At 32.5% G+C, this 16101-nt stretch overlaps 1 protein-coding gene across 1 annotated transcript in view; it reads right to left on the reverse strand.

Annotated features, from left to right (window-relative positions):
- Nucleotides 1-16101, reverse strand: part of LOC149475500 (multidrug resistance protein homolog 49-like) — a 44589-nt gene that overhangs the window by 7646 nt on the left and 20842 nt on the right. The window contains exons 2-17 of the mRNA XM_089713328.1: nt 12267-12460; nt 11591-11735; nt 10439-10539; nt 9511-9682; nt 8890-9014; nt 8076-8271; nt 6865-7089; nt 6261-6447; nt 5580-5722; nt 5027-5176; nt 4535-4593; nt 4168-4302; nt 3941-4035; nt 3071-3165; nt 1430-1588; nt 728-910 (exon numbers count right to left, since the gene is read on the reverse strand). Of these exons, the coding sequence (XP_089569454.1) occupies nt 728-910; nt 1430-1588; nt 3071-3165; nt 3941-4035; nt 4168-4302; nt 4535-4593; nt 5027-5176; nt 5580-5722; nt 6261-6447; nt 6865-7089; nt 8076-8271; nt 8890-9014; nt 9511-9682; nt 10439-10539; nt 11591-11735; nt 12267-12460 (2364 nt within the window). The remainder of the gene's footprint in view (nt 1-727; nt 911-1429; nt 1589-3070; nt 3166-3940; nt 4036-4167; nt 4303-4534; nt 4594-5026; nt 5177-5579; nt 5723-6260; nt 6448-6864; nt 7090-8075; nt 8272-8889; nt 9015-9510; nt 9683-10438; nt 10540-11590; nt 11736-12266; nt 12461-16101) is intronic.

A 16101-nucleotide genomic window follows, 5' to 3' on the forward strand; every position in this document is an offset into this window, starting at 1 on the left:
AGGAAAGGTTTGTAATTATGTATGTAATGTATGGTTTTCACGCATAAACTACTGGACCGATTTCAAAAATTATTTCACCATTAGAAAGCTGCATCTTCACAGAGCTATGCTGCTATATTGCATTTTTCAGAAAAATTAGAGATCCTTACAAAAATTCAATAATGTAACCCAAGGTGTAAAAAATTACTTAATAAAAATTCTGTCATCGCGTGCGCTGCGGAATCTATTCCTTGAAGTAAGAGGATGGTTCTTATGAAAGAAAACGTAAACATGTAAGTACCACGGGCGAAGCCGGGGCGGACCGCTAGTATATATTTAATTTTAATTACTTAAACATGAGTTAAACCTTTTAAAAAATAAAAAAAATAGTCATAGTTAACAGTATTGTGTCTTGGGTATCATTACTTATTAGTGAAAAGCGATGTCTTCCAGGCAACTGGGGCAAATTTTTTATTAAAATTAGGTAATAGTTTTTCGAATTCGTAAGAACAGAATTTTTTCTAAATAAAAATATTTCGAGCACCTGATATTTTCTATACATTTTTTTAATCTTGTATCGTTCTTCAAATTATTTAAAGTTATGAATTTAAAGGTAATTAGTGCATGTAAGTTTTTTGATTTTTCTATCGGTGTCGTTTTTATTTCGTTTGTTGTGTTCGTGTATGTTTGTTTATGTGTATCTGTATCTATGTCTCTTTCTATCTCTATGTGTGTGTGTATATCTCACCTGTCGCAAATAATTCGCAAAGGTGGCAACCCTCAATCTATCCGTCAGCTTAGCCCCCGCTGTGCCGAGCAGCCAGCCCTGTAGGAACGTCACTAGACCGCTCAGGGCTGCCGCTCCGGCGAATAAACCGGCGTATAGTTGGGATTGTGCGAGTATTGCGTCTCGGTCTGGCCATGAAAACATCTGCAGAAATAAAATTAATTTGCGTTCGTGATTCATTCGTAATCCGTAACTCATACTTCGTAATTCGTAACTCATACTTCGTAATTCGTAACTCATACTTCGTAATCCGTAACTCATACTTCGTAATTCGTTACATACTTCGTAATTCGTAACAGACTTCGTAATTCGTAACATACTTCGTAATTCATTACTCCTAATTCGTAATTTGTGATTTGTAATAAGTAAATACTACATACATCATTACATAACACATCAAACCAATTTTCATACAATAGGTATACCTATTTGTTAACGACCTTTTTTACACGAAAGAGTAAAAAACTTTCAAACTTTTACTTTTACAATATTCTTAGGATTAGATTAGGAACAAGATTATTATTAGGAACAGGATTAGGACTGGGATTACGATTAGGATTAGAATCAGAATTACCTTTTAGTGTGAGGTTTACATTACATATTATAGTTAAGTACAATTAATTTTTTTTATATTTTTTACCATTAATATAAAACGAAACTTACCCCATACAACTTAGAGAACAGCAAAGCAAATATCGGCATAGTAGCACCAATCAATAAGGACGCTATTCCTCCGCCCAAGAGTAAAGGCCATTCTTCTTTATTCAACTTTAGAAGTTGTAAAGCGGACACATCTTCTTCTTTCTCTCCTTCGATCTCTTGCTATAAAAAAGAGAAGAATATCTTTTTTTGCGGTATATAAATAAATTTTTTTGTTGTACACGTGGATAAGTTAAACTAAAAAAAACCAAAGCGGTTTTGTTTCTTTTCCTAGTAAAAAGATATAATTACTTGTGACAAATAGGTAACTTGTTAGAAATTATTAAAAAAAATTACCGTTTTCAATATCGATGCTGACTGAAAGTTAATCAGCTATGCAGTAAGTAATATAATAATTTATTTGGAACAACATGTTAAATATTGATGTTCAAACAATGAGATAATATTACTACGTATGGAGGAGACACCACGAACAAAATCTGTGCGCCATTTTTTTGCTCTAACTAAGTTTTAAAAATTATTATCTAGTTAGGTACTTAACGATGAAAGTTATTCCTTTGCACTTTTCCGTATTATTTGTATTATTTGTGCAATATCGTAACACACACGAAGGCATGTTTGATGCGTTTCACTTTAAAACCATTAAAAAATACCGCTCAACATACGTCACATGACGTATGTTGAGTGGAACATAAGTGATGTAGGCGGTGTCGTCTCCATATTAATATTATCTCAATGTGTTCAAATAACAATATTCATACAATGGATACAATTATATTCCATCAATACATGAGTCAGTACCTTCAAAAAAAGTTAAATACGAAGATACCTATTTCCTTTTAACCGACAGATAAGCTAAGAAGTTTCATCTTCTCCATAGATACAGCTTTCCGAATCGGTGGTAAATGTTAAAAATATGTAATGACTAGACATCGGATTATATGCATTTGCATATTTGCATATGCAAATGCATAAAACTCTCTAATTACGGCGTTAGTGCATATTGTAGCCTTTTTCCCGAATCGTGCATATTTCGTTAAGTAGCGGGAGTTTTGATTGGTCGACAAACCTTTATTAGCCAATCATAACGCTCAGCGAGTAAACAAACCCTATTTTTGCATGGTAAAATGGCGAAAAATTACAAAATGGGCTCCATTTTAAGTAAATTTTGAGCCATTCAAAATACGGCTAGATTACCCTTTCGGGGCTAAAAACTTAAAACACGGGTTGAATTCCAAAAAAGGGCTAGATTTAGCCCGGAAAGGTCTAAGGTGGCAGCACTGTGCTCGCCGGTGACAAACATCACAAATTTGCGCTCAAAAATTAGGTAAAAATGCTTAATTGTATTTTGGCAGAACAACTATACTTAATTTCAAGAAAATTTCACTGTTTTTGATTTAAATATATAAAATAATAAAGATTTTTTGATTTTGTATTGTGCATATTTTAGGCATATCAGTCGTTTTTAGTGCATATTTCGGCCTTTTTTAGTGCATATTTGCATGCATATTTTGGCATTTTGTTAGTGCATATAATCCGATGTCTAGTAATGACTAATGACGATTCAAAAGTGCTTCTAGAAGAAGTCTAATTGAATGAAATAAATGGTTGAGTTTGAATAAGTAAATAATAAAAAAAACTTACAATTTGCGGAACGACATCTGGTGGTGAATTGTGGAGTGACGTCATTGATCCCATGCGACGACTTCCGCGGATAAAACTATCTCGATTGAATGATTCTGTAAATATAATAACATATTGTTATAATAAAAATATTTATTTATTCATCAAGAGTGAATTAGAAGCGCTCTTCAATCGTCTAAATATAGAAAATAGTAATTATTAACCACACACACTTTACATTTACATACGCTAGGAATTCCTAGTAAAATAAATAACCTATGAATTGCATCGTCTTAATATAAATATATGTGAGAGAATTATAACAGAGTAGATGTTATGTACTCTATGGTGTACAACATAATGTCGATATTGAATTGATATGAAATGCATGGGTTTACGGGCCATGCTATGGTTTATATTCTTTGAGTCAGTAGCTCGATGATAATATTATAGTCTCTTCGACCGCGCAGGGTGTGCGCACTGAGTCATTAATTAATATTATTTCACATATCTACCTAATTATAATTAATTATGGAGAGTTATTTAAAAACTCCGACATATATACTATAAAGGTAATTTATTAAAAAAAAAAATTTTTTTTTCGTAATTTCCTACGTTAAATAAGAGTTTGTTAAAATATTAAAATTAGTAGTTTGTAAGATAAATTGTAAAGTTATATGGCTTAAAAATTCAACAGAAATACATATATGCATCACTAAAACATTTCAGTTTATTTTTCTATAGTTGTAGTACAAGTATCGTTAATCGTAATTATCAAGTTAGTGTTAAATTTGACTTTGAGTTCAACTTTTGAGTTGAACTTTGAATTTGTTTTATGGTTTAAGTTTGAGTTAAACTTTGAGTTAGAGTTTGAGTTAAACTTCGAGTTACCTTTCCGTGACAGCATACTACTATTACGCCTCACTCGAGTGAGTTTCACTGGGACATCATCGTTCGCAGATTCTTCCTGCATTGTAACTATACTCCTGTAAAAATAAATCAAATCAAATATTAAATCAAATCAAATCAAATTTTAATTATATTTGAAAGCTTTCTGTTTTATACTCCTATAAAAATGCTTTATAATATTAGTATAGATAAGTAGGATTAGTTATTACCTATTTGTCAAGTCGTTTTGTACTAATTTCCAGTAAGCACCCTTCTTTTCTAATAGTTGAGAATGTGTGCCCTGCTCGAGAACCGAACCTTGGTCTACGTATACTATACGAGACGCGTTTACTATTGTTGATAGTCTGTGAAAAAATAGAACAAATAGGGTATAAATAAGAGCGTGTGTGCCGAGCACACGTGTTAGAAGTGAAACTTCTTTGGCAAGATTCAAAGATACCAAAATCGTCACTTTACTCCATGACGTGACGGTATTGCCATGATCGTGAATTTTACTCCCAACGCGCCTAAAGAAGTTTCACTTAAAAAAAGTAAGACTATATTTTATATTTTTACTAAAAATAAAAATTTGCTTACCGATGAGACACTACTAGCGTGGTTCGTCCTTTACTTGCAGCGTCTAATGCTAATTGTACCTAAAACAAGTAAATTAAAAAAATTAATATGTCATACAGCGCCATCTAGTTTCTAAACACTTAAAATAACTAAACACTATAAAGAGTAAGAAACATATTATTTTCATTAAATTTTTCAAATAGTTAAGAAATAGATAAACGTGGTAGGTTGTTTTTCTGTTAAAACTGTTTATTTTTTCTATTAGTTATTTAAATTAACTTACGACACTAAGCATATAAAAGCAATAATCACAATATGCAGTCTCACTTATATGAGGCTTCTTGCAAGCAAGCCAGAAATAAATAAAATACATTTTTTTTTTAATTTTTTGCGGTACCAACAGCGAAAGAATCATATTCAAATCTTAACAGCTAATGATAGATTTTTTCCATTTTTTTTCCTCATTTTAAAACTAAAAACCTGAAATACAAATACAATTATTTTCATAAATACCTGTTTCTCTGAAGCCGGGTCCAACGCAGATGTCGGTTCGTCCAACAACAAAATGGCGGGTTTTCTCAATAAAGCTCTAGCTATAGCAACCCTTTGTTTTTGTCCTCCCGATAATTGAGCCCCACCCTCGCCTATTGTTGTATCGTAACCCTTAAGAAAGAAAAGAATTAATTATAGTTAAAAAAATACAGTGGCTGTTCTATCTTTTCGCTTACTGTCAAACATGTTAAATCATTGTAAAATAAAAAAAGCGTCAATTTTTATACCAGAAAGACGAAAAAAAAATTCAGTAAGTTGCACGGTAACGGACAAGCATACAGAATAAAAATAGAATAAGCGATATTTTCATTAAAATGTAGCAAAATTTATAACACTCATTTTTTACTAAATAATTAACGGTTTTTTTACACAATTTATTCATTTCCACGTTTATTATAATCTTGGCTATTATTAAAAATAACCTCCTCAATAAACAAAATAAATTATTATAAATATTAATTTAAATATGTACCTCAACCAAAAATCGTATCTATAATAATAAATAAATACTTACATTAACAAGTTTGCTTATAAAAGTGTGTGCGTGCGCAGTTTTAGCCGCTTGTATAATATCTTGCTCACTAGCGCCATCTACTCCTAGCGTGATGTTGTCACGTATTGTGCCACTGAATAGCACTGGCTCTTGGCCTACTACACCTGTTAATTCATTTATTATTTAATACATTTAATAATTTAATTAATATAATAGTTAAAAAAATTCTCATTTCAACCTTTAATAAAATAAATCACCACTCCTAAACCTATTTCTATCAAAATATCATATGCTATTTGCAATAATTGCAAAGGAATTTATACCAAACTGTGAATCCTAGAACAATAAGATATTTCTTACATATTTCTGCCATTTAAAATTACCAAATTTACCCGTTTCTACCAACTCACCAATACTAGTCCTAAAGTAGTGTAAATTTAACTCCTTCAAGTTATTCCCATCAGCAGTAATATTGCAAGCATCAAGATCGTATGCTCTTTCTTATACTCTTGTAGTAAAGTTGACACTAACTAAGTTAATTCTATCATCTTACCAACGAAAACCTACCAATTTCTGATATAAAACCCACCAATATTCAACCTAAAGTTGCACTACTAATATACCTACCATTGAAATATTTTAGAGCTAACTACTAATACCTACAAATTTATTCTAAGACTACCAATTACTACTAAAACTCACCAATACTAGTCCTAAAGTGGTGTAAATTCAATTCCTTCAAGTTATTCCCATCCACAGTGACATTCCCATCATCGGGTTCATATGCTCTTAGCAATAATTGTAATAATGTCGATTTGCCACTGCCAGAGCTGCCTACAAGAGCTACTGTTTCACCCGCGTTTATGCGTAGTGTTAGTCCTCGGAGTACCTGGTTTTTATAATATTTTGTATTACTTAGGAAAATTTATAATTAGGAATGGCTTTTAAAATAATTTGTATTATTTAGGAAAATTTGTAATTTGGTATGAATTATGTATGACAATTTAATTGAATATATTAATTAGGAAATCTTATCGTAAAGACTTGTATATAAAAAATTTCTGTGATTTTTTTAAGGTTGTGTGTTACGAAATAATTTCAAAGTTATAAGAAATTTTTATGTAAATTCGTCTTTTTGAACCTGTCACAAATTACTGTTGTAAAGTTGTAAACTAGAATTTTGTAAAAACATTAATATTAATATAAACGAGAAAAAAATACCTAAAAAATCATGTGTAGTAAAAAATAAACAAAGCAAGTATGAAAACTATATCATTTTTGTATGAAAACATGGTTTAAAAATTACCTTAACATCCGGTCTCGACGGATAATTGAAATACAAGTTCTCAAACACGATATTGCCCTTAAACTTCTCCGGTTTGATTCCAGAGTCTTCTAGAGCGTTTATTTTCGATTTTTTCTCCAATATTTTAAAGAGGGATTTAGCTGCACCTCTTGCTGTTGAGAATATTTCCAAGTGTGGATTGCACATGGCAATGTTTTGTGCTGCTGCGAAACAGCAGAATAGTACCTAGAATGTTTTTGTGGTCAGAATATTGTTTGAAATAAGATTAATGGTTTGGTGTGGTGTATATTATGTTATACATGGTCACTAAATTAACGCACTATCAACAACTTAACTCACAATTATATTAACGAACTATAAATAATTAGACTCACAAGTCACAATCGCCTGTTAGAAGTTCGTCGTAAATACGAGATAAAACATTCATTGAAATGAATACCTTATAACGTGACAGTAATGATAAAAGTCTATTGTATATGTTCATTTAAACAGTAATAGACGCGTTGTTTTAGTTTAGGTATTTTATGAGCATGATTGTGAGTCTAGGTGTTTATTGTATGTTAGTGGCTGCCTACTGAATTAGATACCCTTTTTTGCGATGTATGTTATTAATTATTATCATGTTGATGATTACATATTTTTTGTATTTCGCTTTCTTTGTATTTAAAAATTAAATAATGTTATACATATATTCTAATTCAGATTAATTTAATTTTGAAATACTGGAATTTAAAATAGAAAGCTTTCACACCAAAAGGGGACACCATTTGTTGGCAAAACGAATTTGTTACTATAAACAGAGATTTCAAAAGACTGGAAACCAGATTTTGGAAGTGACAGTGTATGGGGTCAAGTTAAGTGTGCGTGTGAATAAATGTTCATGTCATGTTATAAAATAATACAATTGATTTGAATAAAAATAAGTTGCCAATTGTGTTGCTAAGCGAAAATCTCGAGAACGGATCGACCAATTCGGCTAAATTTTTAAACGTTTTTGTTAAGACACAATGAAAGTTCTTATGGAGAGAAAACACGAAAAAGTGGTAATGGAACGTTTGCTGGGGCACTTAAAATAAAAAAATCACTCGACACGACCGCGTTGAGGCTGTACGTGAGCAGCCAACCGAGTGCGTTAGTGTCAATGTGTTAGTGTCAATGTGTTCGTGTCAATGTGTTAGTGTCAGTGCTAGTGTACTGCTAGCTACACTCACCGACACCATCACGCCTGGGTGGTACGCCATGCGCTCAGGCGGCAGGTCCATGTCGCGCACGCAGAGCGCGGCGCCGTACGCGAACACGACCGCGTTGAGGCTGTACGTGAGCAGCCAACCGAGCCCTGAGCCAGTGGCTGCCCACGCACAGCGACGGTAAGCGGCTTTACTAGCCCCAATGAGCGAGTGTTTGTAGCTAGAAACAAATATTAAACCATTTGCAAGACTAGTTTTTTCAAAGTACAAAAAATAATCTTGAAAAATTGATATTTTCATGGAAATGATGTATATCATGAGGTAAGAAACAATCGATGTCACTGAAGCCTCCCAACTCCCTCGATACACAAAAATTATATTATTATTAAAATCCGATGCGATATGAGAACAACAAACAAACAGAGCAAACGCACTTTCGCATTTATAAGATTAGTTGGGATATAATTTTAACTGTCGCATTGCTTGTCAGTTAAAATTACAGAACATGGTATACGGCTTTGCTCGCGCCAGTGAAGGGCTATTTGTAACTGGAAATAAATATTATACCTTGTGCAATACCAGTTATAAATCAAGGTACAAAAAATTGTCTTGGAATAAGGATCTTTCCATGTAAATGATGCGGTAAAAAGTAGCCGATGCAATTCTAGCCTTCTAAAAAAAATCTTGCCGTTAAATCGCTCCGATGCAAGTTGAAAAAAAATAAAACAAACGAACAAACACACTTTTTAAACATAACTAACAACCTGTTCCTATTTCGTAAAATTATTATCATCTGTTTTTCACTATATTCCTCACCTATTTTCAAATCAAAACTCACCTCTCAACCTCCTTCCCCTCCCCACCATAAGCACGTACTGTACGTATAGCAGCGAGCGCTTGTTCAACCACTCGACCAGCTGTACCGTATGACGTCACTTCCTCTGACGAACAACGTGTTTGGTACTGGAATAGATGGTACGTAGATTTTCATATAACATGGAACTAAATACTTAACCTACTTGCACTACACATTCAATTTTTTCCTACTTCCTACAGTGCAAAGTCAATTTATTCCTACCCCTATTACTCTCCTCTATGTTCCTACCTCTTATTTGCACTACAAAATTAATTTATTCCTAACTCCTACCTGCACTACAAAGTAAATTTATTCCTACCTCCTACTTGCAATACAAAGTAAATTTATTCCTAACTCCTACCTGCACTACAAAGTAAATTTATTCCTACCTCCTACTTGCTCTACAAAGAAAATTCATTCTTACCTTCTACTTGCACGTAACGTAAATTTATTGACGAAATGTTTTCATTGTGTTTGTTTTATATACTGTTTGCTATTATATCTTTTCTGTTTTCTTTCCACTCAAAATTTTATGTGTATTATTCTGTGTGTCATGCCATTATAATAAACATATTTTTTTTCTATCTTCCTATTAAAACCTACCTTTGCAACAGTAGCGGTGACAACCAAAGCTATCGGCACAACCGCCAACCCGGCCAACGTTAGCTGCCAACCGTACACCATGGCTACTGTTGACGAGTTGACAACATTGCCAACTAAATAGCTTATCATTGCTACATGTTGGCCAACACCAGCGCGAAGCTTTTCTGTGTCCCTGGGAAAGGGGTCAAAAAAAAACATAAATAAATTTTCACGATGCATTATATTATTACGAATTTACCATTTTAACATCTATTTTTCCAATACTATACTATAATAATAATAATTTGCCGCTTGTAGGTACTATTTATACCACAAATTCAGTTTATACAGTTGAGAATATCGATTTGCTAATTGATTGATCTATAAACCAAAAAAAAATTAATGCTTGTTATAAAGTTACAAACTTCATATATGCATATATCTTTTGTACCGCTTAGAAGAAAGCGGTACAAAAGATATACTACGCAATACAAAGAGATACAATTAAAAATTAATACAAAGTCTGTGTCTATTTGACATTTAGCATAGTTGCTAAAGCTGTAAAATACTATACTACATTGAAATAGACACACAAATCACATTTTCAATGGTATTATTTTAAAAGAGCAACTATGGAGTTTCTTGCCGGTTCTTCTCCGTAGAAATTGCTTTCTGAATCGGTGTTAAATGGTAAAACTATGTTATGACTTATGACTATTCAAAAGTGCTTCCAGAAGTTAAATTGAATAAAAAAAGCGTGTGTGCCGATCACAATTGTCAGAAGTGAAACTTCTTTAACAAGATTCAAAGATTCTAAATCGTCGCCTTCCATGATGTTGCCTTGAAATTTTACTCTCAACGCGAATAAAGAAGTTTCACTTCAATAAATGTTTGAGTTATAAAGGGGGTATAAAATTTTAAACAGATAAAATAGATTCAGTTCACTTACTCAGTAATAGTTGTAGCAAAATTCATTGACGTGTTTGTGTCAAAGAAAGCTGTTTCCTGACTTAACACTGAGCGTAACAGTCGCCATCGTATTCTTGTTATCTGGAAGATAAATATAATAAATCACTTGCTGATAATGTCCTTGATATCTGACACTTCTTGATGTAAATATTCATACATTATCTGTGGTTTAACTGACAGATAAACTAAATCTATACATATAATAAATCTGTAGAAGGGTCAATTCTGTACATTGAAAATATTGAAAAAAATATATAGCATAGTGTTACTGGATCGATACCAAACCCAAATATGTGATTAATAAAATTTTTGTCTGTCTGTCTGTATGTTCAGGCATCACGTGAAAACTAACAGTTCGATTTCGATGAAACTTGGTATAATTATACCTTATTATTATGGGCATAAAATAGGATACTTTTTATCCTGGAAAAATACGTAGAAAAAAATAAATCATAATTTTTCCGCGCGGACGGAGTCGCGGGCGGAAGCTAGTTTATAATAAAGAAATGATGAATAAACTCTATATCAGCAACTTAGATCAGCAAATATACAACTTTATGTAATCAACTCTTTCTTCTATTTCTGAAGAAAAATTTCGAAAAAAGTTTACTAGTTATGACAAATTATCTTATATATAAAATTCTCGTGTCACAATATTAGTCTGCATACTCCTCCGAAACGGGTGGACCGATTCTCATGAAATTTTCTGTGCATATCGGGTAAGTCTGAGAATCGGCCAACATCTATTTTTCATATGTACCACGGGCGAAGCCGGGGCGGACCGCTAGTTCAATATAAATTAGGAGGCAGATAGATACATGATATAAGAAACTACACACATACTTGCCAGCTCTAATTTTTACAAACTTTTCGAAGATGTAGTAAATAATAATCTAAATATTATGATACAAAATTATCGAATACAAAATTTATGTTATTTTTTAGTTTTGACTTTATTACCAGGTATGCGGGTCATTTTCAAATACAAATCGTTTTTAGGTAAACTAGAAAAGAATGTATATATTTTTTTGGTTTTATGGCATTCAAATTTATAAATTTATAGAAAAGAATGTTTTATTTTTTCATGCTGAGCTTATAGCCATGTTATACCCCCTATTTTCAAAATACTAACCATTCTCACAGCAGCCCAATTAGCCAAACTGACAGCTGTCGCCGCGAACAACAATTGAGCCGCCATGATGGCAACACTCGCAAGTGCGAAAGAGACAGAGTCATCGACCAATGCGTCCATGTGGAGTGTTCTGTTGCTGTCGTATCTAGAAGGATTATAGAATAGAATAGAGTAGAAAACACGAATCATTGTGTAAATAAGAATATTTCATTGATGGAAAAAAAATAGTGCACATTATTTGCGTTTGTTCTTTACTACTAGAAAAATAGGTAGATATAAACATTGTAGTAAACATATGAATATTTATTTCTAAATGTATTTATGAGATACATGTTTTCAGAAAAAAAAAAATGTGTAAATTAATGACTTGCCTAGTGCACAAGTTTACAACAAATAAAAAATATGTGCGTGTACTAGTGTACACACGTAAGAAGTGGAACTTCTTTATGACCTTATTTTTCAAAAAATAATTTATTAACTATATGCAACTTTACAGAAATACGTCAATCACGCGTGGTAGGGATAAAAACAAGATGGCGCGTAACGGAAAAATGTTACACTAAATTTTTTTACAACACCGATAAAGAAATTTCACTTCAAAAAATGAGTATCAATTCGGCCGGTAAAAACTCACACTCAAAGACTATTACTACTATCTTTCAACACAAATACTCACAACTTATTAGCTCCTCCAAAAATCGTCAAGATCATTCTACTAGACGGCCGATCTTTCGCATTATTCCTCTGCACGAATAGTGCTGTTAATTCACCATATATCAATACAGCAGCTACCATTCCACTAGAACATATGAAGCCGGAGATAGCCGCGAGGAGAGTAGCCAGCTTCTCTGGGAGGGTTGCGTACCGCCACTGCAAAATTAGATTTGAACAATTTAAACAATTACATATTTATTTAACAGCATAATATATATTAAAAAAAGATTTGGAATTTCCCTGTTAAGTTGAATTTATACTTAATATTATAAAGCTGAAGAATTTATTTGTTTGAACGCGCTAATCTCAGGAACTATTGGTCCGATTTGAAAAATTATTTCGGTGTTAGATAGCCCATTTATCGAGGAAGGCTATACGCTATGATCAACAGGAGCGTAGCCATGCGGGTGAACGTGAAACCGCGGAGCGCAGCTAGTTAAATCTAATTCAGCACATAGATTATAGACAAGTACATATCTTATTATTATCTTTGAAAATGTAACAATATTATCCTTGTTAAAAATAAGCTTTTATAGCTTACACGTGTACAATAACCTCTTTTAAAATAATTGGTTAAACTGTAAGCATGATGAATAGTTTCCATAAACCACACATGATTACATAATATATACCCATAAACAGTTTAATTGGCGATAATTGGCTAGAATCAGATTTTATTACTTATACTACGCAGTGAGAATACTGGAAAAATCTAGTGATTAAAAATAAAACCGGCCAAGTGCGAGTCGGACTCGCGTACGAAGGGTTCCGTACTATGGGTATGGTACCCCCCTTAATATACAATATTTTTAATTTTTAGTATTTGTTGTTATAGCGGCAACGGAAATACATCATTTGTGAAAATTTCAGCTTTCTAGCTATCACGGTTTATGAGATACAGCCTGGAGACACAGACAACGAAGTCTCAGTAATAGGGTCCCGTTTTACCGTTTCGGTACGGAACCCTAAAAAACGTCTGACCATGATGTATGACTCAAGAATGGATGAATGTGTTATTGTTTGGTTAGTTGGATTTGTTTGCATGGATTTGTATATTATTATAATATCATTGTTTATACAAAGCTATTTTAATAAAGCTATACAGGGTGTCCCAGCAACGGTATACTAAGCCCCAAGGAGGTTATAGTTTTGCATACTCTGAGTACGTAAAAAATACTTATAAAATATCAGACGAATTTTTTTGACAAATAGATGAATCCTTAAAACTCTATGTGTACACCCCTAACAAGCAACCCGCTCAACTTGGCCACCCGCACGTAGGCTATCGTTTAAGATTATGTTTTCATAGACAAAATGCTCACATTAGCAAAGCGGTATATGCCGGCTGCGCGAAGCTAGAGACGAAAACATGGATTTTAAGGAAAAATTAAGCAAAAATTTTTTGGCGTAATTTTGTTGTTTAAGTATTTTTTACGTGATCAGTGTATGCAAAACTGAAAGTCCCTTCGCGCTTAGTATACCAATAGTGGGACATCCTGTATAAATAATAATTTGCAGTAGTAACAAGAACTAATTCTATGATTTTTATAAATCAATATGTATGTTTTAGCTAATAAAAGGGCTATATACTACAACCAAGTATGAATGAAAAAATCAACGAGAGTTAAATAAACATTCGAGTTTCATTTTGAGTTTCGTTATTTTTGAAGTGAAATTTCTTTAGGCGCGTTGAGAGTAAAATTTCATGGCAATGCCGTTACCTCATGGAGTAAGGCGATGATTTTGGTATCTTTGAATCTTACCAAAGAAGTTTTACTTCTGACACGTGTGCTCGACACACACGCTCTTTTTAAATAGATATCAATACATCAATGAGAGTTAAATGTTTGATTTTAATTTTGAGTTCGTTTATTTTTAACCTGTCAAATTCGCACTAAACGTCTTACGTCACGTTTACTGGTCAGTAACAGGAAATTATAATTTTTTGTACCAATCATATTGGTATTTGTTATAATTGTGGTCTTTGACCGCGACCGGTTGAAGAATCTCAAATACGTCATGTGGTCAAAAGTTCTTATCTTTTAACTAGGTTTTTCATACAGGTTTGATTGTCTTTTAGTAAAGTAATTATTTGATGTGCTATCATGACGATTTTAAAATGAATAATTACAAAATAAGTAAATATAATATAGGTACCTATTATACCTAGTTATTTGGTAAATCATGATAGTTATGCTTCAAAAAAATATTAAGTAATCTATACTAATATTATAAAGCTGAAGAGTTTGTTTGTTTGAATCTCGGGAACTACTTGTCCGATTTGAAAAATTCTTTCGGTGTTAGATAGCCCATTTATCGAGGAAGGCTATAGGCTTAATATCATTACGCTTAGACCAACAGGAGCGGAGCAATGTGGGTGAAACCGCGGAGCACAGCTAGTCATGAATAAAATAATCATAAATAATCGGTGTCAACGTGGTTTCAACAGAACAATAAAAATAATTAATAATGATGTTTTATTATAATTATTAATTACAATATTTCATTTGAAAAAATATATATAAAGTATTATAAAAACAATTACATTTTTTACAATAAAGCCATTTGTACAATTTTGTTCAAAATTACCTATTTATAAGTAGGTATATATTTTGCATTCAACATGTTTTATTACAATACTCGAATACAATATTTGACCGCCTCCTTGGTACATTGTATATGAGCGTAACATGCACGCATGAGCGTAACACCGAGGGGTCCTGGGTTCGATTCCCGCTGGAGACGACGAAAAAAAATGTCTCGGTCTGGCAGGACACAGAAGGCTGATCACCTACTTGTCTCTAAAGAAAATCGATCAGTGAAACAGATGTAAAAATGCATCTGCCCCTTACCCCACTAGGGGACAAGCGACTTAACTTTTTTACACATACAATAGTTTCTTATTGGTTCTTCAAGAATCAGTATTATTTTGTATTCTATTATACTTTATAGAATCGAGATTTTGGCAATATTGTACATTGTATATGTATATTGTATCTTTTTTTACATTTTACTATTATAATATTATCTATGGTTTTACATAGCCATAGATTATAATATTATACTATAAGCAGACGAAGAGCAGACGAGTTAAATGCTCGAATTTTGATAAGTTCCAATATTTGCTAAAACGTTAAAAATAGAATAAATGTCAGTTGTAGGACATACATAAAACATAAGTTTTATCTTGAGCAGAAAGCTGTATTTATTTAAATTTATTGTAACTAGTTTACTATAATATATCGTAAAATTCTAAATTGCTCATAATTTCATGCATTTATTCAATCAATTCATTTAGTATTTTAAATTTTTCAACGACTCTTAAATCAACTTTTAATACAAGCTTTACGACATACTAGCTTTTTGCACGCGGTTTCACCCGCTTTGTCTAAAACCTTATAAACTGTATACTTAAACCTTCTCCGAGAACCACTCTATCTATTAAAAACCTAATCGAAATCGGTTGCGCAATTTTAAAATCTAAGCATGTAAACATACAGGCTGAAACCGCCTTTGTTTAATATATACAGTACATGTAGTGAAGAGCTACCTATATATTATGTTGTTATGTATACTAGGCATAACACTGAAACATTAACCGCATTTTTAAAAGTCGGTTAATCACGATTCTTCGAAGCTTGCAGTTATGACGTCAATGCAACGGTCAATAACATATCTTGAAAACCGGTTCAAAAGTGTGTCTATATTTTACCGGTTTTTTTGCAAATAAAGAAAGTCATGTGACCATGTTTCCGTTTCATTGAGGACTTTTTTAGTGATATAATTTATTCATATAT

This window comes from Colias philodice, chromosome 30 (assembly GCF_061535455.1).
Source record: "Colias philodice isolate Cphi_HAF_F1 chromosome 30, ilColPhil1 Martin Lab GWU primary, whole genome shotgun sequence".
Classification (NCBI taxonomy): Eukaryota; Metazoa; Arthropoda; class Insecta; order Lepidoptera; family Pieridae; genus Colias; species Colias philodice.